This window comes from Biomphalaria glabrata, chromosome 9, assembly GCF_947242115.1.
Source record: "Biomphalaria glabrata chromosome 9, xgBioGlab47.1, whole genome shotgun sequence".
Lineage (NCBI taxonomy): Eukaryota > Metazoa > Mollusca > Gastropoda > Planorbidae > Biomphalaria > Biomphalaria glabrata.
The window spans coordinates 26,530,579-26,557,565 of NC_074719.1; the positions used below are offsets into that span (position 1 = coordinate 26,530,579).

A 26,987-nucleotide genomic window follows, 5' to 3' on the forward strand; every position below is an offset into this window, starting at 1 on the left:
ATCCCGAAGATAATCTACTTAGCAAATATAGTGGAACCACCTCTGGATTTCATAAATAACATCGATACCACTATCAGAAATCAAACATTTCATTTTCAAAAACACAATAAGGAATATAAAAGCTAGTACCTAAATCCTAAAAACAGTGATCACCCCTTGAAATTGACCAAGGTTAAGACAATTTAAAGACAGTACGCAAACACGAAGGCCACACCTTGACCTTGTTGTCGGTGCGTAGGTTATGGCATTCTAAACACCAATGTGTATATTAAGTGCACAATTTTTGAACGCACTGGTTTTTTTTTTTTTTTTTTTGTTGCCTTGCTTGTAAGCTGATGGAGTGTTTTTGTTATTATGCTGGTGAAACGTTTTCTTTGAGATTCTTCTGTGTTTCCCTGTTTAGGGGAGTTAGTATGGGATTGGAGTTCTACACTAAATACTAGATTCAGCAATGTGTTTTTGTGTGATTGCGAGCATTTATGTGTCACGTTGTCGGACAGAAAGGTGTGGAATTACTGTTTAATTAATATATCCACAATATTAGAATGTTTCAAATGCAATGTCATTACCTCATCAGTTGTCATCATAACTTATAGTCATATCATTAAACAACTACATTGTCAACAGTGAAATACTAATTTATTTGTAAGCACGAAGGTGCTTGTTGAATGTCAGGGGCCCGGGTAAACAAGCTAAGGCCTTAACACAACCCTGACACTTGTGATTGTAGAGACTTAAACCAAACCATAAGTACTGTAACCTGTGGTAATACACTGTGTCCAGACAACGCAAATCTCCAAGTGTGGGTGAAAAGATAACAGTACTGAGACCTGAAGTAACACGCTGTGTCCAGACAACGCAAATCTCCAAGTGTGGGTGAAAAGATAACAGTACTGTGACCTGAAGTACTACACTGTGTCCAGACAACGCAAATCTCCAAGTGTGGGTGCACGATTTGTAAACACCCCTTCGTATTTTTTATCGCGGCGCTTTTATTAATTATAAAAGGAAATGGAAAAGCAGCTCAGAGATTTAATGTAGCACTCAGTCAACTGTATACTACAAAGATTGGAAAGCGGCCATTGGTAGTAACGAACAGACTTCTCACTAATGAAGACGAAGATAGGTGGACTGAATAGCTCATCAACATGGGCAAGTGTGGATTTGGAAGATCCAAGAAAGAGATTTTAAAGACAGCCACTGCTATGATAGCTATCAGGGATGGAGATTTACGTAATAAAGACAAAGAATCCAGTGCAGAGTCTCAACAACCCACCAGGCAGTGGTTAAGTAGATTTTTAAAAAGGTATCCCCAACTAGCTTTAAGAACACCAATGTCCCTTGGCAGGGAAAGTGCTGTTATTTCCCCCACTGAAGGTGGAAAATTGGTTCAAAAAATACATGGAATGTATAAACAACATATGTTCTACTATGTTCAGTAGCCAAGTAGGCTATTAAAGGAGATGAATCGGGCTTCTCGTTTGACCCACATAGCAGAAAAGTGGTGGCAGGCAAGGGGTCCAATTTTTCTAAAGTTACGTCTGACACGAAGATGCAAGTGACAGTCTTGGCGTGCAGCAGGGCAGTACACTCCCCCCCCCCCTCTTATTTACCCACACAAGAAGATTCCCAGGAACAATCTTTGAACAGAATTTCCCACTGCTCCAAGTGTCCAACACTGCTATTGTTTACACCTGGATTAAAGAAGAATTTATTCCCTCCACTAAGTATCTCCCCCAACCCGTCCTTCTCTTAGTGGATGGCCACTCCAGCCATACATCACTTTTAGAGAAACCCTTCATTGGCTCAGAGAATAAAAGTATATTATACTGTCTATTACCACATTCCAGAACACCTCATGTAGCCGCTGGATCAATTTCCGGAGCCTTAAAAGCAGCCTGGTCTGATGCAACAATATGTTGCTACATATGGCGAGGGTGTTAACTTGGACTCCTTTGCAGGACTACTTAAGCCTGTCTGGGACAGATTAGCCACTACAGAGCTAGCCATTAGTAGTTTCAATGCTGCTGGTCCCACTTAATGAATTCAGACAAACTAGATCAAAGCAGCACTTACATCCAATTCTCTCAAGTGAATGACACACAATCAAGATCTGTGCGGCAAGGTGTGTGACTGTGAAGGTGGAATGCTGCGCATGCGTGTTGAAAGAAGAAGAGACTAGATAGGGAGAGGGCGATCCTAAAAATGGCGTAATGTCATTGACTTATTATTGTTTGTTAATTTAGATTAAAGTCTTCATAATCTATTTTAGATGAGTCTCATCGGCTCGTAACAAGTGGCGCCCAACGGAAAGGTGAAACCCACGTATTCAGCTGTACATAGTCGATCTCCTGTCAATAGATCTAATGACAGTGTATTATTGGTAATAGACAATGGCGGACAAAGCTGAGCTAGCAGCATTAAAGGAAGAGGGGAGGTTGTTGGATCTTGAAGGATCGGAACTAAAGAACTATGTTCAAGAAAGGTTGATGGAAAGAGAGAGATTAACCAATAAGAGAGAGAATAGAAAGAGAAAAGATTAGCAATGGAAAGAGAAAAAGAAAAGGAGAGATTTGCCATGAAAAAGAAAAGGAGAGATTAGCCATTGAAAAAATAATAAAAATAATGATTAAAACTTAGCCCTACAGAAGCTAGTTTATGTTTTAAGTCGAGTTTCGTCCCGTGAGAGCCAGTACCTTTGTCTTGGGGGGGGGGGGGAGATAAACTATAGAATAATTTAGTTATGGGTGGACAAGAAAATAATGGGTAAAGTTAAAACTAAATGTTTCTCACGGTTTGCCGGGAAAACTCAAGTTTCGTATCGTCACACACAGGCTGATATATTGAAAATACCTAATTTCAAAGACAAAGGACAAAGACGCGACTTTTAATTGCACATTATTTTGGACGGAAATAGTTCTGGGATAGTAATGGCAGTTGGAAACGCACTCTTCTAGCTTAGGCAAGACGTTGTTTGTATTAGGAACTGGTGACATTGGACTGAACCCCTTTCTTTAGGAAATACAGGCATATTTTAAGCTGAACAAGCTTTATCAAGTTATTTTCTAAATGTATATGTGCGCTGAGTGTTAGCGAATCGCAAGGCCAGAGTGTGAGATATATTGACGACATCACCGCCACAACAGTATGAAGGAAGACGACGACGTTCTAGCGTACCTGAAGCACTGTTGAAACCTTCGCGGCGAGATGCAAAATTAGAAAAACAAAAGTGTGGTGCTTGCTGTTATTTTATAAATGGACCAGCTCACTTACACATTGTAGGTCAAGAGACAGACTGTTCCTTAGCGACAAGTACGAGAACGTCAAAACGGCAATTCTTCGCGACACAGACATTAACGCGGACTCCAGCCGCAACGTCAATGCTTCGCGACAGACATTAACGCGGACACCAGCCGCGACGTCAAAACGGCAATTCTTCGCGACACAGACACTAACGCGGACACCAGCCGCGACGTCAAAACGGGGGGTACGTGACGGAATTAAGAAGTGACGGAATTAAGAACCGCGTTGGACAATTGGTGCAAGATGGCCGAGGTCGGTAATACGGTGGATGAGATTAAAGATCTCATAATCAAGGATAGAATCCTAAAAAATGTATCGGAGAAGATTTATAGGCAGATGAATGATGAATATTTCACAATGGTTTTGTAACTTATTTATTGAATACACAAAAATATAAAAAAACAAGTCAATTTAAAAACGTATGATTAGGAAAATGAGGTAAGTGGAATGCAGACGATAGTAGATATTGTTAGCTAGCTAGTTGAGTTAGTTGGGTTGTGCACTTTACTAGACCGACAGTGAACGTACATTTTATAGTGACCACATAGACTTTGGGTTAGAGATTAGAATAGACCATTATTAATCAGTTACTGCTAGACTCTTGAGGGGATAACATCGTTATTAGTGACAGACTAGACTGTGACCCATTCTGTAATAAACGTTTGTTTGAAGTTCACATTGAGTCAACTTGGTCATTGAGTCTTGTGTTCCTGTAAGTACCTTATCTATATTTGTGACGTTGTGCATGCTTCAAGAACTCGCGATTAAAATACATCAAACAAGGTACGCACGTACTTAGTCTAATTAAGCATCTTCTAGAAATACTTCAGCTACATTTGGTTTACACATGCATCCGTTACAATACCTACCTAATAACAAGGGTAAGCTTACAGGGTTGGGGTGTAATAACACTAAAACACATTGCATGCTCCAGAGTAAGTTCACCTGACAGCCTGATCATCCTCTTGCCTAGGAATGTTTTATACAAAGAGGTGTGGATCAATTAATCCCCTGAGAGAGAATGTAATGGGTGTAGCTGGTAAGTAACTAGAAAGAGATAGGTAAGAACATAGTGTCTTAGAAATAGTAGATCATCCCAGTGTATTGGTCAACTCACTAGTTATTGTAGAAAAGAAAGGAGGGTTTGTATAGACCAGTGATTCCCAAAGTGGTCTATATAGATAATAGACCCCCAGGGGTCTACGAAGACTTTCAAGGGGTCAACGAAAGTGAAAAAATACATTGGGGGTCTATTAGATTTCCACGGGGGTCCTACGATAATGGATTTCATATAAGCAGGTCGTGACATTATTTTTCCCATCCCATTAATGTAATTATTTCATAAACTAATAAATGATCTGTATCTTAGTTAATCCTTTTAATAGCCTATTTATCCTGCTATTCAAATAAAACAAAATATTTAAATAGCTTCATTTTGTCTAAATGTAACTAATGTTGAACAAAGCGAAATGTAGATTGAAAAGCGTTGATTATTTGGGATCAGCAGCGTTGTAGGTTCTGACAGAGTTTAGTGCAGTGTGTCGCAAACTAAGGGTCACCAGCTTCTTATTTTTCCTCAGGGTTGACTCCCGAAGCCTTTTCCATGATTGGATATAGCTGCAAGGCAGCAGAGGTTTGAATTCAGAGTCTTCCTTCTCATAGGTGTGTAGCCAGCCATGGCTAATGAACCCTTCCTGTCGGAAGCTTACTGGTTTAGGTGACAGTTACTCGCCTTCGCCTCTTCTTCTGTAAGTGAAAACTGTTCCACAGACCCAATAGTAGAGCCGCACGTAAAAGTTCAAGAAATACACTCTTTGCGAACATGTTTAAATGATACTTATGGCTATTTAATCAATTAATATTTAATGTTTGAAGGAATACTTCATAGAACAAAGTCCTATGAGAAACATAATGTCCCTAGCAATGGATGATCAATCCTGAAAAAAGAACATTTCCAGTGTGTTTGGTGATTCCAGTAATATTTGTTATTTTAAGTGGTTTAAGTTTGAATTTTATCAATAAAATCTCTATAACTTGAAATGCAGCTTTAAATTACTTTTTCACTCTTCGACTCACTACAGTTAGAATTTTTTTTTTAAATTGCAAAATAAGTTAAGCAGGGGGTCTACCGAAAACCAGAAAACATTGTAAGGGGTCTACGAGACAAAAAAGTTTGGGAACCATTGGTCTAGACCCTAGAGATCTCAACAAAGCCATACAAAGAGAATATTACCCATTACCAACTATTGAAAAAATAGCTAGCCGACTAAATGGCAGTCAAGTGTTTACAGTATCAGATGCCAACTCTGCTTTTTTGCCAATTGAATTAGACAAGAAATGTACAGATCTCACAACTTTCAACACACCTTTTGGTCGATATAAGTTCCTTCGACTAGCATTTGGGCTAAACTCTTCTGCAGAAGTATTAGCAAAAAGATTTCACCGAGTTTTCGACACTATACAAAGGGTTGAGACCTACATGGACGAAATATTGTTAGCAGGTAGAACGATAGAAGAGCAGGACAGATAGACTCAGAAAGTTATTGATCTAGCACAAATGAAAGTCATCCAACTGAAGCCATCTAAATGTAGAGCCTAAGAATGACAAGATGCTGGAGTGAAGGAGATAAACAGAAGACTAATAAATCAATGTGTTATTGAGACTTGTTTTGAGGTTGTCTATTACAATAGACCCTCAGTAAAAACACGCTACTCTCTACGGTCTCTTGCTAGTTTTTTAATGGCTTCCCAGCTCATTCCTGTCTTCTTGGCTTCATCTAGTGCACTGCGTTGTCACGTTCTTTTTGGTCCTTCTCTTCGTCGTGTGCCCTGCGCAAGATGATTTATAAGCTAGAAAATGATGGTATGGATTAGCTGGGACCAAACAGTCAGTTATTTATTATTCGCATGTAACACCATCATAATGAAACAAAACGATTCTCGCTATATGAACTTGTGTGTTTGGAACAAAAACAAGAGGCCCCCTGCAACTTTGGGCAGATACCATGCTAGATTGGGACAACTATCCATGGATTGAAGATACAAAACAACAGTTAAGGCAAGCAATAAGAATTTCTCTAACATTGACAAGAATCTAGAGAGACATAAATTTATCAAAAATAAAACAGAAAATTGCGAGAACTTCAAGTAGGAGATATTTGATTTTTTTTTTTTGGCACAATTTAGGCCATGTCGCGCCCATAATCCCTCATAGTACTACAATCAACCTTGATTTTTTTACATGTGTAAACAAAATATGAGATTTGTTCTCATACTATTGTGCTATGGAGGACTTAGACATAATTTCTATACTATTGACATCTCATTCAATTTTATATTGACATATTGCATATTTTCTGAAAGCAATGATAGCAGATTCATTATTTATTGAATTATTGCTATTGTAAACAAATGTAAATAATCATTTTTTTAAAAGAGAAATTGGATATTACTCTCTTGAATTTGACTTAATTAAACTTAAACCTTTTGTTACATCACTTCAATTTATTTACAAGTATGATAGAATAATAATGATATGATTTCTCACATTTAATAATATTCATCTGAATCAATTAATACTATGTAAATGATGATATTGTAAAACTCAACTGACACATTTTTCATTTGAAATACTTTGATTTCTTTGAGTACAACTTTTTATTGATCTCACCAACCACAATTTGTCATTGGACATATTTATACCAATGAGTAATGTGAATGATTATTATATCAGTTTTGATTTAATATTGATAATATTTGATACATATTGGTATATGAAAGTCAAGTTTTAATTTTTTAAAAATATGTTACTTCTACTTATGAATGGTACATATTGTTTCATTTGAGAGGGCGTATGTCACAGCCTCATTGTGACCGCACTGTGAGATGTTTTGACTTTTGACCCACCTGCTTGAAGAACGAGGAAAAGTCTGGAAGAAAAAGTGAAAGAGTGATTTTGAGAGAGTTTTAATTTAGAAATGAGAATGAACTGACATTTATAGTGGAGATTTGTATTCACTCTTATAAATAGTCAGTGTACCTGGCGTACCAAATATAGGAAGGGTTGATAAGGTAGGTTTTTGTAAAAGCTAATTGAACATTGGGGTGAACTTTTAAGCTCAAAAGAATTCAATTGTCCTAGCTCTTCCGTTGTTGTTTTTTTGCACACACAAAAACTCATCATGAAGGAAGCTTTAGACTTTCACTCTATGACAGTGGCACAACTCAAAACTTATTTTTAAAAAATGGGCAAAAAACTAGCGGTACTAAAGCAGAGTTGACATGTAGATCAATTGCTATGATGGAGCTTTTGTATTAGTTATTAATAAAAGAATCCAGTTTCATGTTTCTGCTCTGAGGCATGGTGAACATAGCTAGAGATACGCTGGAAGGGTTAGATGCCAGCACAAGTGTTTGTGTAAATGGAAACTGCATGCAAGGAAAAGAAATTTGATTCCTAAAAAAAATCTGTTCAATTCCAATAGAGATTTTGTAACAATAGGTCATTGGATACATGTGCAAGCTCCTTCTCTACACATCGGTAGAATATAAGACCCAGAAAAAAAAAGAAAATAAATTTATCCCTTATGAATAAGTATATGGGAGAAAACCTAGTAGACCAAACTTGTGCTTAAAGAACGAGGTGAGAAAGTGAAAGTGTGATAGAGAGTTGTAACTTAGTCATGAGAAGGGAAGGACCTATATGCCTAGTGAAGTGATTTAGTCATGAGAAGGGAAGGACCTATATGCCTAGTGAAGTGATTTAGTCATGAGAAGGGAAGGACCTATATGCCTAGTGAAGTGATTTAGTCATGAGAAGGGAAGGACCGATATGCCTTGTGAAGTGATTTAGTCATGAGAAGGGAAGGACCGATATGCCTTGTGAAGTGATTTAGTCATGAGAAGGGAATCACCTATGTGCCTAGTGAAGTGATTTGCTAGTAAGTATTGGATATTTATTATTCCATTGTTCAGACTATGAACGTGGAGTACTATTCTTAATGCCAAGTTGTTGGTTTTTTTTAAATTACAATGCACTTCTACTAGCTTTTGACGAATATATATGAAGTTATTTATTTCAAATTTTAACTTGGTGTCCAGGTCATCTTGTGTGTGTGTACTGTGTTATTTGTCAGGGGCAGGTATGGTGAGAGTGATTGTGTTATTTCTTTGTACTATTTAAGTATGTTTAAGTGAGTTATATTCCTTTGTTTATTTCTTCTCCCCCCCCCCCAAGGCATGAATGTGAACAGTATACACGTGATGTCTTTGTATGGGGGTTTCCGTTGGTTGATAGAGTGAAATTGGTAGTTCGTTAGTTGTATTCTGTTCCTGGGCTGGTGTTGTATGTATAAAATATACATTGAAGTTGGTGTCACTATTTGTGCTCTTTTTGATTACTAAGTAGTAAAGTACCATTATTATTCCATGGAGTTAGTGTTATTCTGGAGTTGGAGTTAAATATATTTAGTAGTAATTGTTCCTAATTGTACAACAATTATCAAACCCCTATCGAGCCACAGGAACCAAGTCCAGCCAAGCCTAAAGTGAACCCTGACACCTGTGGGCTTCGTCCGGTCCAGGTACTATATCTATAGTACTTGTCATTGTCTGCAGAACAGTCTACTATACCAAGTCTGGTCTAAGACCTATTCCACATAGTAATAGTACAACTGATTAGCAAGTATAACTAGATGTACTAGACGAAGTACAACCAACTGATTTGTTTTGAACTGTTTTGTCATTCTTGTACAATAAAGCCTAGGATCAAGACAGGTCTTCCTGTAGTGTTTTAGTCAAAGTAAAAAAAAAGTAAAGTTCCCCTTTCAGACCTTGTGGTCTATAGGGCAGATGATTCTGTGGCCTAAGCTTAACGAGGGTATCATGTGGCCAGCACAACGACCAACCGCCTAATGTCACGTACCCATTAGAGCTGGGTGGACTCCACGAAGATCCCGAAATTAAAAATCCCAGTGTTCACCAGGATTCGAACCCCGGTTCGGTAGCCAAGTGCTTTACCGCTCAGCCACCGCGCTTCCAGTGTTTTAGTAGGTTATTACAATTTATCGTACAAGAATCTTGTGGATTAATCGTGCTTCAAGTATGGATCGTTTACTAAAACCTGAAAAATTGGTGGTGGATCCTAATGATTCAGACGCTCAAAGGACCGGGAAGCACTGGATTCACACATTCGAAAAATTTGCATTAAAACTAGCTGTGCCAGAAGGTGAGAAGTTCGATCTACTCTGTAACTTTATCTCACATGGTGTGTATGAATCGATATCTGACTGTACCGATTTTGAAACTGCTGTAATTACACTAAACGGACTCTATGTCAAACAAACCAACAAGATGAAGCCAGAGGCCGACAGACTACTGCCCCTGTGTCCACTTCCTCCACCCGAGAAGCTAAACGCATAAAGACGAGCTGTAGGTCTATTCTCCTACTATGCCAACTGGATAGGATATTTCTCAGATAAGATCCATCCTATAGTACCGGTACACAACAGAACTTCCCCACTCCCAGAGAGTGTCAAAGATACATTTCAAGCGTTGAAAGAAGAACTAGAAGAGGCAGTTGTCACTAATGTAGACCACAAAATGCCGCTGGAGGTTGAAACAGATGCATCGGATATCGCTATATCCGCTACCTTATCCCAGAACAAAAGACTAGTTGATTTCTTCTCCAGAACACTATCTCTTAGCGAGAGACGTCAATACTCGGTAGAGAAAGAAACAATGGCTATATTTGATTCAATCAAGAAATGGAGACATTTTCTATTAGGGTCGTATTTCAAACTCACCACGGATCAAAGGTCCGTATCCTTCATGCTTAACCCTTGCCATCACGGTAAGATTAAAAACGACAAAATTATTTCGTTCTACTGATGTTACATATATTCAAATAATTTTATTCTATTGATGTAACAGTATCCCAGAGTTTGAGACACCTCATAGCAAATTTTGTTCTTTTTTTTTTTTTTTAAATCCAAACCATGGTGCTCCACCTCATTTCAGTATTCCACAATGGCTTGATAAAATTTTTTTACAGTGGTGGATTGGTCATAGAGGACCAAAGGAATGGCCACATCTCCAGACCTCACGATATTGAACTTTTGGCTATGGAGTTATATCAAAGTTTGAGTTTATGCAATCCATAACAATTATACAATGCTCAACAAACTTGAAGAAGCAATTTCCTATGAATTAATAAACATCAATCAAGAAGTGGTACGTAAATGTTATTCAAGCTTCAGGAAACGATGCAATAACTGTTTGAAGCAACACAGTAAACATTTGGAACAGTTGCTATGAAATTGCTGATTATTTACCGTAATTTGTTCTTACTTTTCTTTTATTTTAGTTCAAGAGACAGAGACTCGCACTGAATATTAAAAAACATACTTCTCTAAATTCTTGTTATGTGTACCTCTATCCTGTATCTTAGCCTAAGCAGGATATTAAATACCCTCCTTCCCCATGAACCTAACAAAACACATCCAATGTCACACAAGAATAGAGGCTACAAGCCTCACAAGTACTGGCATTGGGAATTGAACATTGGTATTTCAAATGAATGACTCAATTATTGTTTGTTTCTGAAATACTATATTCCTCATATTTAAAGATCAAACTCTAGCAGCTAAGAATGTTGAAGCATATAAGGGAATTCCATCCTACATTATCATGATATTGTCTTACTAAGGCAAACTGTTTCAAGTAAGAACCATTCATTCTAAACAGTTAAAGTTAGAACGTCTGACTCATCTCTACTAAGATGAAATCTTTATATCAATGAACTTGCTAATTATAATTAACAGCACAGCAGTGAGGGTGTGCATGCATAAAAAGCACAAATAAACAGACTACACCATTTGGATCATCATGTCAAGACAAACTGACTTTGTTCTTACATTTGTAATTGCTGATGACAACACCATTATTAGGAGTGGTACTAGTGTACTTTGTTTGAACATTTCCACAAAGTCCTAAGCTTCTGGAACTTAAAGAAAAAGGTAAAATGGTCAAGATACTCCCCCCCCCCACCCCAAAAACAGAAAAACTGCCCTGGTTGTGACTCCTTATAAGAATGAAAGAATTAACCTTTAGGAGATGATGCTGCCGAATTATCGGCCCAGTGCAGTTAGGAAAAATGATGAAAGGCTGATCTATAGGCCACGATAATTCCAATCGCAAGATTGGCTAGCCAGTGTTTGTAACAGCCAATCAGATTAATTATTACTATTTGTAAACAATCGTAAACTGTCCTACGATGTTTTTATAAGATCATTTGTTTGTATTTTTTAATTTTTGAAGTTAGCTAGTGATAGGTGAAACTTTCAACATTTCGGACGATGAAATCAAACTCACTGACACTGTTTTTATTTACTCTGATAGCCCTAATAATAACCAGGGCAGTATTGAGGAAGGCTTTAGATCTAGGTCTTCACGAGTAGTGTTGATGATGCCCATTCATGGTAACATGGTTTAGAGTTAGGGGTGAGGAGCTGGATAGAGAAGACCCATTTGAGCCCCATGGGATTAGCACCCTGTAGACTGTTCTATACTTTTTTTTTAAACTATCAATTTAGTTCAAATGTTTGTCAAGGTGATGCCAACTTTCTGACCAACGAACTAGTGATAAATTCTCATGATCAATGTCTGTTAATTTTTTCAGTATATTAAATGGAGTAAGGGAGTTTAAAAATTGAAAGGAAATTGAAGGTCCAAAAAAGCAAAAGAAAACCAAACATATTTGACTCAAATTTGAAAGGACATAGAAAATAAAGCCAAAATAAAAAAATTAGAAATATATTTTAAAAAAACTGAATCAATCTATAGAAAGGGATATCTACTTTTAAAACACTGAATCAATCTATAGAAAGAGATATCTACTTTTAAAACACTGAATCAATTTATAGAAAGAGATATCTACTTTTAAAACACTGAATCAATCTATAGAAAGAGATATCTACTTTTTAAAAACTGTATCAATCTATAGAAAGAGATATCTACTTTTAAAAAAATGAATCCATCTATAGAAAGAGATATCTACTTTTAAAAAACTGAATCCATCTATAGAAAGAGATATCTACTTTTAAAAAACTGTATCAATCTATAGAAAGAGATATCTACTTTTAAAAAACTGAATCAATCTATAGAAAGAGATATCTACTTTAAAAACACTGAAACAATCTATAGAAAGAGATTTCTACTTTTAAAAAAATTCCAGCCAGCTCAAAATAACACCATCTTTCAAACAAGTAAACGAGAGCTTTACAAGTCATGACATGACAGGAGATGTGGCGGGCACATCAGTAGCAAATGGGTTTATAAATGATAGAATTTGGGAAAATATACCTGATGATGTCTATACACACCTGATAGTAAGCAAGAAAGGTACACTTGAGGATATGCTTGATGTAACTGAGGGTTTTAAGGTGCGAGTGTGAATGTATGAGTGTGAATGTATCGTTCAGGAAGGAAGACAGTGTATATGTTGCTGCAGCTAGTAGAGGTCTTTTAGATTCTAGTCCAGTGATTGAGAAAATAACAATGTTAACTTCAATTGCAATAAAAGAGATTGCCCATAATTAATTTGCTTCCTGCCGCAGACTCAAACCCAATCACCATTAATCTGCATCGACCAAGTGTAAGTGTCGCTAGGAGACCAGAGTTATGCTACAGAGGAGTGATCTCCTTATAAAAGGTGTGGTTGGACGGAAACAACTCCAACAATATCAGAACATCATATATATAGGTGACTAAATAGTTGTAACTGTAGCGTGGGAGGACATAATTCTCACAATGTCCAGAACTGTTGTAACTGTAGCGTGGGAGGTCATGAGTGTTTCTAACCTCGTAAGAAAGAAACATTTTTATTCTGTTGATTAACTGTTGCAAGATTGGTGTGTAAGTAAATGGTAGGTGTATCTGTTTTAAGAGATTCTGGTTAAAGTATTATAGGAGTTAAGGAGTTCATCAGTTAGAGAGGAAGATATGCTCCCCCCAAACTTATTGATGGGACAGAGAGTGCAGTTGGTGCAGTTTTACATTCTAATTTGTATGTGAAGAAACATGTTGGCTATGATAGATATAGACGTGGACAAATCTGGGCTGCAAAAAGAAACACATTTTTGATAACTTTTAAACAAAGAAAACAAGAAATAATGTACAAGTTTTGTGTTCTGAAGCTGATCAAAACCCCAAGAAGGTAACGTAAAAAATGTGTTTTACCAGCATTGTTTTTGATGGCAACATGTGAATGTTCACATGTAAGTTAGATGAATTTCAAATGTTTCTCCTACTTCCCAGTTGGTCTCTTTGCCACCTTTATGTGACCTGCATTCTTTGTACCAGGATGAATTGTAAGCAGTAGATACCAGTAGACATTTCTGCAGCTTGAACCACTTGGTATGAACTCTGTCTATGAAGTTTGCTCCCCCTGACCTCTCTAGGGTTAAGACTGTTTATCCTCTGTGAGGATTGGAGGCAGCGTCAAAAGTTGAGAAGCACTGTGACTACAAACTGTTGTATGAATCATGATTGGTTCCAGGTAAAGTTTCCTAAAAAATGTAAACACATTTCAACTTTTTTATAATGCAGATTTATTGCATTTAATAAGCAATCAATGTCAAGTAGTACTGGTAGTAAGTTACCTTTGTTTCCTATATAGTACAAGGAAAACATAAGGATAAAGAATGCTGCTTAAACTAACAGTAAAATAATTTCTGAGCAGTCAAATATTTCAAGAATATTTTGCTTGAGCTCTTTGTTCTTATCGAATAATTTTCTGACAAGTTATACTGTGAAGAAGCTTTTAAAACTACTGTGCCATTCATACTTGGTGTTTCCATTAGGGGTGCACTGGATAGTACTTTTTGATATTCGGCCAGAATATCCTCACACAACATAAAGCAGCGCTATGGCACCCCTATAATGCAGTGAGTACCGAGTCACATAGGTGTGACTGGCAACACTATTGCAGACTCCTTGGCCCACCAGGGAGGGAAAATTCCACCAACTGAACAGGCTGTAAGTTTTCATCATGCCCTGGCTATAATTCAAAAACAGAAATTGAAAAGTGGTTTTGAGTGCTGGGACAAGTCCCAAAAAGTTGTCAGGTCTGGGAACACATGAGGCGCCAAACCGCACTTCTCCGTGGTGAAGGCTGTCCAGGCCTGAGCAAGCTATTATAGCACAGTGCAGGACAGGCCACTGTGTAGTTTTTACTATCCGGTCAACTATTTAGCAGTGATATTGGGCCGAAGCCGAATATCGCAGAATAGTGAAAAATTGCTGAATATTCGGCCGGAGCGACTATCCGGTGCATCCCTAGTTTCCATTGATACAAATAACAATTTTTTAACTAGTGTATGTCTTTCAAGACAAGTAGTGTTGTTTTTTTTGGTTAAGGAATATAAACAAACATGAATTACTTGCAGCACCTTATGATTCATTTAATCAGATAATCAGACTCAGATAGCCCCATTTTTGTGAGTCTGGTGCATTAAACCTGCCCATAATGTGAGATGGGGGAGAAAGAACTTGGTACTGGGGAATAATTTATGATGGGTGCAATATAGATTTAAAATAGTTTACATAATTAATGAATAAGTTACTGCAAGTAAAACTTAAATTATTTTGAATCTAACAGACATTGTTTTGATGTTTTTTATTCATTAATTTAGAATTTCAAAGAAAAAATTGTAAGCCTACTTAAAAAAAAATTTAAAGGCCTTTAATATATAATATATTTTTTTAAGCCCAAAACTGTACTGCCAATTAAAATTAAACTTTATATTTAATAAATGCTATTAGGCGGAAAACAGATTTCCCATTGAAAATGCGTCAATATTCATTATCTCTGAATTTAAGCCACCTGTAACGTTATTTTTAGATCTGATACATAGATCTATGTTTGTGTAAGCTTCATAAGCAACATTTTGTGGAAATTTGTTTTTATTAAGATTTTGTGCCCTTGTGAAATTCACCAAGTAGGCTATTCACGACAGAAAGGTTTTACTTATGGTTTTATGTGATCCCCTTTGAAAAGGTAAGAAACATATTATTTTTATAGTTATATGAAAAAAATTGCCTACTTATCATTAAAAAATGGTTGTTGTAAATGTTCAAAAAAAAAAATTAACTAAATAAGTTATTAGGAGAAATAGGTATCATAATTACTGATGAACAACTAACAAAATGGTACCAATAAAAACTCCATTGCATAGTCACCTGTTAAATGAATCAAAGTTTGCCCTTGAATGTTTCACATAGGGAGCCAAAGCATCCCTTCCTTTAATGCTTCAGGCTTTCCTGTTTTCTGTTCCCCAGTGTGATCTAAGTTATGTCGTTTCAAGGAATATGAGCAAGAGAATTCTTTTGCACAATGCTGACATTTGAAAGGTTTTTGACCAGTATGAAGCAGCTGGTGGGCTTTTAGGTATTGTGCTGATGAAAACTCTCTTTTACATGGTTGACATTTGAACGGCTTTTCTGCCTGATGAACCATCACGTGAGTCTTTAGATTTGAGGAGCTAGAGAAATATTTATGACAAGTTTGACATCTGAATAGCTTTTCACCAGTATGAACTAATTGATGTCTTTTCAAATGTGAAGCGCAGGAAAAGTCTTCCTGACATGACTTACATCTGAAAAGTTTCTCACCAGTATGAACAAACTGGTGGTTTTTGAGACTTGAAGGAGAAGACAATTCTTTCTGACATAGTTGGCACTTAAATGGGTTGTCCCCATTATGTAACCTTTCATGTGTCTTTAAATATGAATTACTTGAAAATGTTTTTTGGCATATCTGACATTTCAATTGTTTTGCAGTCTTCATATGTGTACCTTTCTTTTGTTTTACCTCTTTCTTCTGTTTAATGATGAAATAAAAATAATTAAATGTTAATATTTTCATACTTATTCAATATATTTCAATAAATACTAATTACCATTACTTGGACATAAAAATTTTATTTATCATAATATTAATCAAAACAAACTTAAAGCATAGAAATAGTTCTATTCCAAATAATATATATATATATTTCACCTACTTGCTCATTGATTTTATGCAACCTTCCATTATTTGTATTTCCTTCAGATGGTGGAGACAACAATCTAGCATTAACTCTCTCTTCCGTTTCCTTTTTAATTACAGTTTTTATTTCAAAACTAAAGTCCTCTTTCAAACCAGCTACCATTGCCAAATTATGAGCTTCTTCTACCTCAGAATATTTTGTTGATTGGGCTTCCTCAACCTCCTCAATTTCACTTTTGATGACACTTTTGTTGTTAAGATTCAACTCTTGTTTCAATTCAGTTAACATTGTCAGAATGTGAGGTTCATTGTTATGTGAAGCTTCATTCATCTCCTCAATTTCACTTTTGATGAGAGCTGTCATGTCAAGACATAAGTCATATTTTGTGTCAACCATCGTTCATAAGTTTCTGAAAATAAAATAGATAAAACGTGTTAAATGACGTGAAGGCTCACAAATTGATTTCAAAGTTTTTTTAATGAAATAAAAATATTTTTATTTTCTTTCATCAAAGAAAAGTTATTTATGTCTGTTGTGTCATCATAGTGCCTTGAGACTACATTATGTTTGTTAACAGCGCTATATAAATCCTATACTATTGAATGAGCAATTCTTGTATATAAGTATGTGTATATGTATATAAATGAAAAAGAAATTCTCAGCTCATTGGTCATATCCTTGTATTGGTTTTTAAAATGTTTTGTAAAATTAAATTTTTTATGAATAAAAGTGTTTCAAATGATATCAAAGGCAAAAAAACTTGACACTGACATCTTTTCACTGACTTGACAGGCTTACAGCACTAGACTAAATCATTTCTTTGTTTCAATGAACCAATTAAACATTTGCCCAAAAATATAATGTAAGCTTAACAAGCCTTTTCCCCCAAAATAAAAGTCACCTACACAGTTCACTGAAATAAAAGTGTTTAAACAAATTATAATTGCACAGTAATACTTTAATTGTGAATACCCTTTTTAGCCGCTAATAGTTTTTTGTGGCCTGTCTCTAACGGGATGGAGGTAAGGCCTCACTACAAAACAGCAACATTCTTCTGAATGCCACTATAGACATTATAGAGGTACTTCTTATATAGTCCTACAGTAATGCTGGGGAGGGCACTGTACCATATGGGAAACAAATGTATACCAGAGGCAGTCCTTTTTTGGTGAGTAGAAAGGTGGTCGATGTAACAGAGGTGCCAAGAAATGCTTTAGAGACTAGCTTAGGCATCAACTTGCTTTAACTGACATAGAACCTGGTTGCAGGCAGCTTTGGAATGAGACAGCTGGAGATCACTTACATATATATATGCTGTGGTATACACATGAGACCTGGTAGGCTACAAGTAAAACTATTGCATTCAACAGCCTGGTTTTATTAAGCAGAGAAGGGAGAAACTGATCGTGGGAAAAGTAACACTGGGCTGTCTGGGTTGATTTGGAGTAAAACGAAAAAAAAATTGAAGATTACAACATTTTAAAAACAATCCATATGAACTGTTTGTTAGCTTACAGAGGGTGTTTCCTAAGTTTCCGAATGTGGAGAAGGGGTTCGCTAATGTTAGCCCTGGAACTCATTGATCGGACCCTCTTTGACATTATATTCTATTATAACTATGCGTAGTGATACATAACAACATATCTATTTTTACTGACAAATGGATGAAGACTCTATTAGATAGATAATTACAGTTTTTTACTAAGACTAACTAAAAAGAACTATACAAATTCAGCCCAAGACAAAAATTACCAATTACCATATTTATGTATTTTCAGCAATAAAACAGCGTTCCCTAATGTCATTGATATAGAATAATATAGATATTGAAATTATTAGATTATAACAGATATAACACCCCCTATTTACACGCTCATATAGCAACCAATTGCATTAGGCTATAGTATAACATGCATGTTTTTTTTTTTTTTTTCAGGGCTTTAAAAGAGGCATCAGTATTGGAGGTGAAAAGCTAACTAGTGTTAACAGCTTCAAATACCTCGGAGCTATTGTCTCAGATGAGGGAACAAAACCCGAATTATTGGCTCGAATAGCACAGTCCACAGCAGCCCTTTCAAAACTTAAAATAATATGGAAAGATAAGGGCTTAGCCCTCGGCACCAAAATTAGACTGATGCGCTCTCTGGTCATGGCCACATTTTTATATGCTTGCGAGTCGTGGACGTTGAATGCAGAGCTTGAGAGGAGGATCCTAGCAATGGAATTGAGATGCTACAGAAGGATCCTAGGCATCACATTCAAAGACCGCATCACAAACCAAGAAATCAGAGACAGGGTTACTGTAGCGATCGGAGCTTATGACGACCTGCTTAATATTGTGAAAAAACGAAAGCTTAAAACCTTTGGCCACATTACAAGATCTACGGGGCTCGCAAAGACCTTTCTTCAGGGAACAGTGCCAGGAAAAGAAGAAGAGGCAGACAGAAAAAGCGATGGGAGGACAACATTAAAGAATGGACAGGCCTGCCATTGAGAGAGGTTCTGATCAAGGCAAAAAAAAGGGAGGAATGGAGAAAGACGGTCGACAAATCTTGCCTGGTGCCCCAACGGTCCAACAGACTAAGGGATAGGTAAAAAAAAAAAGGTAAATAACATGCATGTGTGTTTCCATGCCTAATTAGAAGCATTTTTTAAATGTAGATCTAGCCTAGAGTAAAGTGTGAAGTTCGAAAAGCCGCTATTTGTATAGAGGTTCAAACGGTTCACTTTTTATTGCTAAAACTTTTTATTTGAATGTTTACCAAATTACTACTATATTGCTACTGCGCAAGCACCTTTTTTCTTCACTTCCGACACATACAGGCTAAGTTCATGGTGAGGTCAAACTCAGGAGGTGTGGAATTATTCTTTTTTACTACCCGGTAAGAAGGAAATGGGTCATGGGCTTAAGGCTATTTTTAAGTCTGATGGCTCATCAGCTTAAAGAGACTATGTGAAGTTGTGGAGGGTGGGAAAATGTGCAATGGATGTTGTTCTTGCGCTGGAGTAAAAAGAAATTGACTTTATAGTGAAAATTAAATATTAAAACATGTTTTTTGATCTGTTCGAACCTTCCATCAACCCATTGAGCTTATACTAACTGGGGAAAAATCAGATCAAGGTAAAGTACGCTTGGCGATACCTACCCTACACCTCTTTGAACTCATTTAATTTTAAACTAAGCCTAGTGATACATTAAATCCAATCTATTTTTATAGAAAAAAAGGACGAGGAATTCAGAGATACTATCAGTTTTTTCATAGGTCAGACCGTTACGGTGCTATAAAAATCCTAACTTAAAAATTGCTGCCAGCGGGCTTAATGCTTTCGAACTTCACACTTTACTGTAGGTCATGTTTGCCTGCTACCTCAGTCATAGTCATAGTTCTAAAATATCTTAACTCTGGACCTAACCCACTTCTGTTCGGGATGAAAAAAGTGTAGCATCATCCTTTTTACCAAGGTACTTAAACACTTATACCCCCAAGTAAACGAAACATGTGTCTGAACTAGATCTAGAATCTAGATCTATATAAGTAATAAGATCTATAAAGAAATGAAGCCTCAATCATCATTTGTCATCATCATCAAGCACAATAATGTCAATAACATAGTTTAGGCCTAGAATTAACGAATAAGACTAGGTAGATATCTAGAAGTCTAGATCTATTCAAGTCTCATTATAAAAATATTTTTTTTACTAGACCTAGAATAGGACTGGTAGAATCTAGATCTAGTCTAGTTTAGTAGTACTGTATTCTGTAACGTTGTCTTTGTAGATCTATTATAGTTATCTACATATATCAGTGATTTTCGGTTCACAAAAACGGGTCAAAGATAGGTTCTATAAATTATAATTGTTCTCTAGAGCCCTCTTAAGACGGAGCATTTTAGCATGTCTTGTGACAAAATAGACAGAGCACTATTTCCAGCCTTAACACTTCTCTTACAAAAAAATTCCAAACTAATTACTTTACATACAAAAAACTATATATGTAGAGAAATTAATGAACTAGATCTAATTTAATCTTATAGAATTTATCTGAAATAGTAACAATTATTAAAATAAGCCTAATTTGCATAATTTATGCACATACAATTCCCAAAAAGTTTTTTCAAAACAGAACAGAATTATAAAGCTAAGAGTTTTTAAAGAAGTTTTAGGCTTGAATCCACAAAACTGGCACAAAAAACCGTCTCAAAAGGACCAATTTCATAGTGGAATCTCTAAACCTAAAAAAAAAACACCAACTTGAAAAAATTACTCTGGAATCCTCGATACACTATAATGAATCTCCACCCTGGGACGAAAGCCCTCTTCCTACTATAAGGGACCATATTGAAAACATAAAAAGAAAATCTGATTACAGACCAACAGAGCTCAAGGAAATAGTAAACTGTTTTCTACATACCAATTACCCTAGCAATCAGTGGATCAGAGTTTACACGGATGGCTCATCCCATAAAGCCACCACAAATGGAGGAGCTGGAATACTTATTGAATGGCCAGATGGAGGAAAACTAGAAAAATCCATTGCAACTGGAGAGCTCTCTGACAGTCACAGAGCAGAAAGGGAAGCACTAGCACTAGCTGCTACCATGCTAGCAAATAATCCAAGTTCCCCTCACAGTCAGATTGTCTTTCTAACAGACGCGAAAACAACCCTCCAAAGCTTGCAAAACTCTGATTCCCCTATATTAAAAACCTCAGAACAGCACTTACAAAGCTCAACAACAACAGCAAAAAAACTGTTATTCAATGGATACCAGCTCACATACAACTAGCAGGAAATGAGAAGGCTGACACAGTCGCCAAGAGTGGGAGAACAAACTCACAAGTAAACTCTGCACTCTATCCAGAAGAAATTAATTGTAGATAAAATAAATGAGAAATGGACGAGCTCCCATCCAAATCACAAGAAAGATGACGCTTACTATAAGCTATCCCGACAAGACCAACGTCTAATCTTTCGACTCAGGACCCTACACAACAGAATGCGACAACACATGTTCCGGAAGCTCAAAATTGGAACCAGTGAAATCTGCCCATGTGGAGTATCACCAGAAAATGCCGACCACGTCCTCCAAAACTGCTCTCTCTACCAAGAGGCCCATATAAGACATTGGACCCAAATCACCCCAATAGAAAGAAAACTATATATGGAGAGCTCCCTGATTTGGAAACCACTGCGCAGTTCATCTCATGTATTGGTCTAGTCATATGAACACTCCAACATAACAATGAGAACGATGAAGAAGAAGAAGGCTTGAATAAGCCCTTATACATGTCTTTAGGGAAACAAGGCACATTGAGTTTTCTCTCCCCCCCCCCCCCAGGTACCATGGAAACAAACACCTTCATTATTGTCACAGTGACAGTCACTCATTTATGTTATGACCCAGGGATCGTTTTTTTAGCTGTTTGTTGGTCAGAAAGTTGGCATCATATTTATTAGTAATATTAGTCTCCCTGACAAATGTTTGAACTAAAAAGAGCATAAAACAGCCTATTGAAGGCTATTACTATTGGGTGCTAATCCCTTGGGCCTTGGTTCTCAAATCAAATGGGTCTTCTCTATCCAGCTACCCACCCTTACCTCTAAACCATGTTACCAAGAATAGATATCGTCAACATATACTAACTAGATCTAGTTAGTATCAGTGTAAACTGTAAACTCAGGAAGTTAGTCACACTTAGATTTAGAATCTAGTATTATAGTAATAGTGTGACTTAGTGACTTTGAAGTTAGTCAGTCACAGTCAGTGTCTTAGAAGTTTAAGTTAGAATCTAGATCTAAATCTAATCTAAAGCTTTCCTCAATTCTGCTCTTATTTTTATTAGGGCTATCTTAGTTTAAATAAAAGGCTATCATAGTTTAAATAAAATCAGAGTCAGTGAGTTAGCTTTCATCAACATCAACGGCAGAAATGTTAAAATTTTCACCTCTCACTAGCTAACTTCAAAAAATCAATTTAAAAAAAATATCGCGTTAAAACAGCGAAGGAAGCCGCCATTTCAGTCTACTAATGTGTAAAAATAGTAAGAACTAATCTGATTGGCTGATACAAACACTGGCTAGCCAATCCTTTGGTTGGAAACATCGCGCCGGCCGGCTCGTCTTTTTCGCCAAATAGCCTTGGTCGGCCGCGTCGTCTTAAGAAGGCTAGACTGAGATTCTAGATCTAAAGCTACAATCTTGATCTATACAGTGACAGTGTCTATAGACTTTAGGCATGCTTTAGGCATCTCTAGATCAAGATCGATTTTTCGACCCGTCATTCCCTCGTTGCACTTACACTGTTGGCATTGTTATTGTAGGCTATATTGAAGAGCCGACATCGTTCCGACCGTAGATAATGCCCAGGCTTTCATCTCGCTTGTTCGAGATGAACCATATGGATCTAGTCGATTCACGACTGAAGGAGGCCAATGAGATGACGAGTGAAGTGCAAATTTCGGCATAGCGGTTTTAATTGTCTAATAATTAGACTGATAATTAATTAATGTTTCTGATACGTGCTGATCATTTCATTAGCAAGTTTAATATTAAGGCACTAAAGGAAAAAGAATTTATTGACGATATCTTAAGGGCGACATGGACGTAGCCAGGATTTTTTAGGGTTTATTATTCCCCCCCCCCCCCCCCCCATATATTTATTGGCCTATTTAAACCAAAAATAAAATGCAGATTCTGACTCATTCTGAGGTATCTGCAGTGCATTAAATCATGCTATTAAAAAACTTTATTTCAAAACCCAATTCTGTTTTTCACTGCGTACTTTATTAATGGAGCCCAGCGACTGGTAGAAATGAGTAGCCCTCTACGCTTTACGCTCATGGAATTCGGTGAATGTAGTTTGCTTTAGATTTTATATCAAAAATTGAAGTTTTATCGTCAAAACCATCTGTTTGGGGGGGGGGGGGGGGTAAACTAAATAAAAATAAAAATCTCGGGAGGGACTTTTTAAACAAACTGAAAACCCCTTAACTACACTCATAGAATTTGGTGACTGTAGTTTGCTTAACAATAATATTGAAGAGGGGATTTTTAACCTCAATATCTCTGTAGGGAGTTTTAAACTCCAAACCATCTGGGGGGGGGGGTAAACTTAAAGCCATCTAGAGGATGAGTTTAAACTCAAAACACCCTTTGGCTATAAATACGCTCTAGAATTTTGTGACTAGTTTGCTTTACTTTTAAATGCTGTTTTTAGCTTCAATCCCGCTGGAGGAAGGTTTAAACTCAAAACTCTCTTGGCTACGCTCATAGTTTCTGGTGACTTTTGTATGCTTTAGTCTCTATATTAAGGAGCGGGGTTTTATCGTAAAAAAAATTTTGGAGGTGTTTTAAACTCACCCCCCCCCCAGACTACGTTCATAGAAATAGATGATTGTCATGGGCATTATTTTTTGTTTTATAGAAGAGTGGGGTTTTAGCCTAAATTTTTAAAACCCCCTGATGGAGGATTTTTAACTCTCCCCCCCCCCCCCCCCCCCCCCGCTGCGATGGGGCAAGTAATGGTCTCACCTAAAATAAACAAAATCAAAGCAAAAAATAAGACAAAATTTCACTTCCCCACCGCTGCGGGAGATTTCATTTCGAATTCTCCCCCCTCCTCCCCTCGCCCTAGCTTCGCCACTGTATCTAGCTAAAGTGTAGAATCTACTATTGTGAAGAGCAACTTAGATCTAGGAATTAGATTTAGATCTAGGCCAAAAAATAACTTCAGGAAACTGCATGGGCTCATTTGAAAAGTAATTTGAAAGAGGATATCTTTCAGTATGGACCCTATAGTACAATGAAACCAGACCAGCAGGACACTAGGGTCGATGTCAGACATCAACTTTCTCCAAACATTTCCCAATAAACACTATCATCACATAAACCAATACAATGAGCTGATTACTTATTTTCATTGATTGTGGGCAAATGTAAGAGGAGTGTCAATACTATTATAAAATCCCATTGTTTATGACATTTATTCAATAGTTATTGCATATTTTACAATGCAAGTTTATTAAAATTAGAAACAGACTTAAAACCGAATCATATTTCCTATGTTAGACTTTTATACTGAAACGGTATATATGATGTGTAGTACAAACTTCAACCACAATCTACCATAAAAAGGAAGTTTGCCGCCCTACCTATTAAAACATGAAATCATTTTTCATTAGCGTAAGGTGGGACAAAAAGACCCTATAAGCTTCTATGGCCTGTTAAAGTGAAGTTATTAGTAGGCCTATAACATAAGTTAAATTTGTTTTTCAAGTAGTACAATATGTATTCTTGACAAATTAGTTTTATTTTTTTTTTGTTTCAAATCATATAAAAATATTGCATGAAATTTAAAAAGTTGAAAAAAGCTAATTTTACCCCACACCTGGGGCAAAAAGCTTCTTACCCCAAATGCAAAATTGTGGAACATACAGTTGTTGTTTTTTTTAAACTCATGGTTGCTTATTATGTTACAGTTGACACTTTCTTTTTGTGTACAATATCCTTAGTGGTGTTCTTACCTCCGTTTATTCTTAAGAATAAGCACGGCCTAATTGGAACCAAACTATAATGAACAATTTAATTAAACTCGCATGTTCAAATAGGCCTTATATGGTGTTACTTAATTTTTAAAAATTTAGATCTAGATGTACATTTATGTCAAGGAACTCATAATGAGAGAATCAAAGAGGGTGAGCAAAAATTTGTTTTTCCAAGTTTCGGACATAGCTTCAGTAATGTATATTATTTAGGTCATCGACCAGACCTCTTGAAAAAAGGCAGTAGGCTACATGGATACGAACGTGGACCATCATTAGGACCGTCGAAGCTCATACCACATGACATGCAGCCAATGATTTACAGTCAGTGAAGATAGGACAAACAATGAAACAAAACACGTAGGCCTACAGAATAGTCTTTTTGGGTTCAACTCCGTCGTTACATTGATTTGTAGGTTCACCATTTCTTCGTACATATCTAACCTAGATCTAGATAGGACTCATGGAGGCACCTTCGCCGTAACAACACTGCAAAAATAACTTCTCAGTTTTGCTTGAGGTCAATACTAATACTAGTATAGTATAGAACGACAGGAACGATTGTCATATAGATCTAATCATAAATGTAGATAGATCACTCACTTCTGCCGCACTGCAATTCCAAAACAAATTTCCATCTCTTTAGGAAACCCTAACCCTGACCCTCGCTTCCACAGCTTCTACAATATGTGAACAGTTAGATCTACCATGCAGAACGTAAGGCAGCTCTTCCTTCTTCTCCAGTTCAGCAAAACTCGTCATTCCCGGAAGCGGAAGCCGCTATCCCTCTCGCAATCATGTCTCGGCCCGGTTCTAAACGGCGCGATGGTGCGTACTAAAACATTACAGATATATTGGTTATTTTTATAATAATAATAAGGCTTGTCTTCAAGTCCGAACAATAATGAGGAGTGCAGGATTTCACGCAGATACGTAGCCCCATCTGCGATCTAGATATATAGCCACAACCAGCGCAGACATAACCATTGTCCGCCCATTTTTTTTTCGACGTCTACGAATGTCATCGGCAGCAGATTTTCTTTTGGTCTCAAATGTGTATCCCGCGGCCTCTGTAAGTCACCTCCAACTGTCTCGTTCTGAAGCCTTGTGATTTTTATATTTAGCTGTCGTCAATGAATTTCATTTTGACATTGTTGAGTTCATGATTTTTCTGAAAATCTCCAATTGTACTTTATTTTTAAAAAATACGGTTATTACGGTTAGAAATTTTAGTTAGTAATTAATAATAATAATTAGTAAATATAAAATGGAGAAGGTGAAGAAAGGCGAAACTTTTCATTCCACCTTACAACATATATTCAATATATATAGACCATTAGAAATTGTCATGAAGACATGTGCACCGGCGCCCCCGTCATTTTCCTTTGATCTACCAGGCTTACCGTGCGGAACTCGCTATTTCTGTAACAGCCCCTTGAGGGACGGCGCCTGGACGTTGACAGATCGCTGTGGGAGCTCTTTTACATCCCCACACAGTGCAATGAGGTGCTCTCGCACCCTCTTAGGCACTCCCACGGGAGCCTTGTTGTGCTACCCTTTGGCCTAGCCGTTCTCTCTCACGACCGTTTCCACCCGGGCGCCACGCCGAGGCATGGAGCGTGCCCGGGACATATATATATATACATATTCCCTGGCTTCCCAATGTTGACAAAGTTGAACAGAAACTGTGATGTGTGCGTGATGTTACACAGTGATACTCAGCATCTGCCAGAAACAATGGGCTACACAGTTTGGACATTTTATAACTCTTCTGTTCAGTAGTTTAATATGACATTTATTATCTATTTTCAATACTATTGTCTTTGTGAAGGACAGGAATTTATAGGATGTTTGTGTTAGAGCAGACAACACCTAACCTAATAATATTAACACGCTGCCAGAACTGGTTACGCACATCCAAAGTCACAAGCAAACTGGACGCTCATTTCTACGTCACAAGTGTGCTAGTCGTCCTTCTATAACGATGGTCTTGTTCAATCCCTAGACGCCTCGGTTCGATCTCCACGTCCCCTGATGTAAACACCAAAATAACGAACAAAAGTAACGTAGGCCTACATTAGGAGAGATGTCAACTTCCT

The 26,987-nt window shown here is 37.0% G+C and overlaps 1 protein-coding gene across 5 annotated transcripts; it reads right to left on the bottom strand.

The window, feature by feature from the left end:
• Nucleotides 1-293: 293 nt before the first annotated feature.
• Nucleotides 294-25,646, bottom strand: LOC106051316 (zinc finger protein 519-like). 5 transcript variants are annotated; one of them, XR_008779652.1, is made up of 5 exons: nt 22,294-22,392; nt 16,365-16,758; nt 15,541-16,180; nt 13,540-13,868; nt 294-7,232 (listed from the first exon to the last, which is right to left on the bottom strand). XR_008779652.1 is itself a non-coding variant. In XM_013206481.2 (4 exons), exons 2-3 carry the CDS (start codon nt 16,743-16,745, stop codon nt 15,575-15,577), a joined length of 987 nt encoding a protein of 328 aa, XP_013061935.1. In that variant the 5' UTR covers nt 16,746-16,758; nt 25,492-25,646; the 3' UTR covers nt 294-13,868; nt 15,541-15,574. The 5 variants fall into 5 exon arrangements, 4 of the variants coding, with proteins under 4 accessions (XP_013061935.1, XP_055896167.1, XP_055896168.1 ...); XM_013206481.2 differs by lacking the exon at nt 22,294-22,392 and adding an exon at nt 25,492-25,646 and having other exon boundaries at nt 294-13,868; XM_056040192.1 differs by having other exon boundaries at nt 294-13,868.
• Between the last annotated feature and the right edge of the window lie 1,341 nt (nt 25,647-26,987).

Excerpts from the sequence above, each read along its gene's own strand:
- LOC106051316 (XM_013206481.2), bottom strand. The coding sequence starts at position 16,745 with ATGGTTGACACAAAATATGACTTATGTCTTGACATGACAGCTCTCATC. Across the intron at positions 16,181-16,364 it reads TGCATAAAATCAATGAGCAA|AAGAAAGAGGTAAAACAAAA; the intron begins GTAGGTGAAATA and ends ATCATTAAACAG.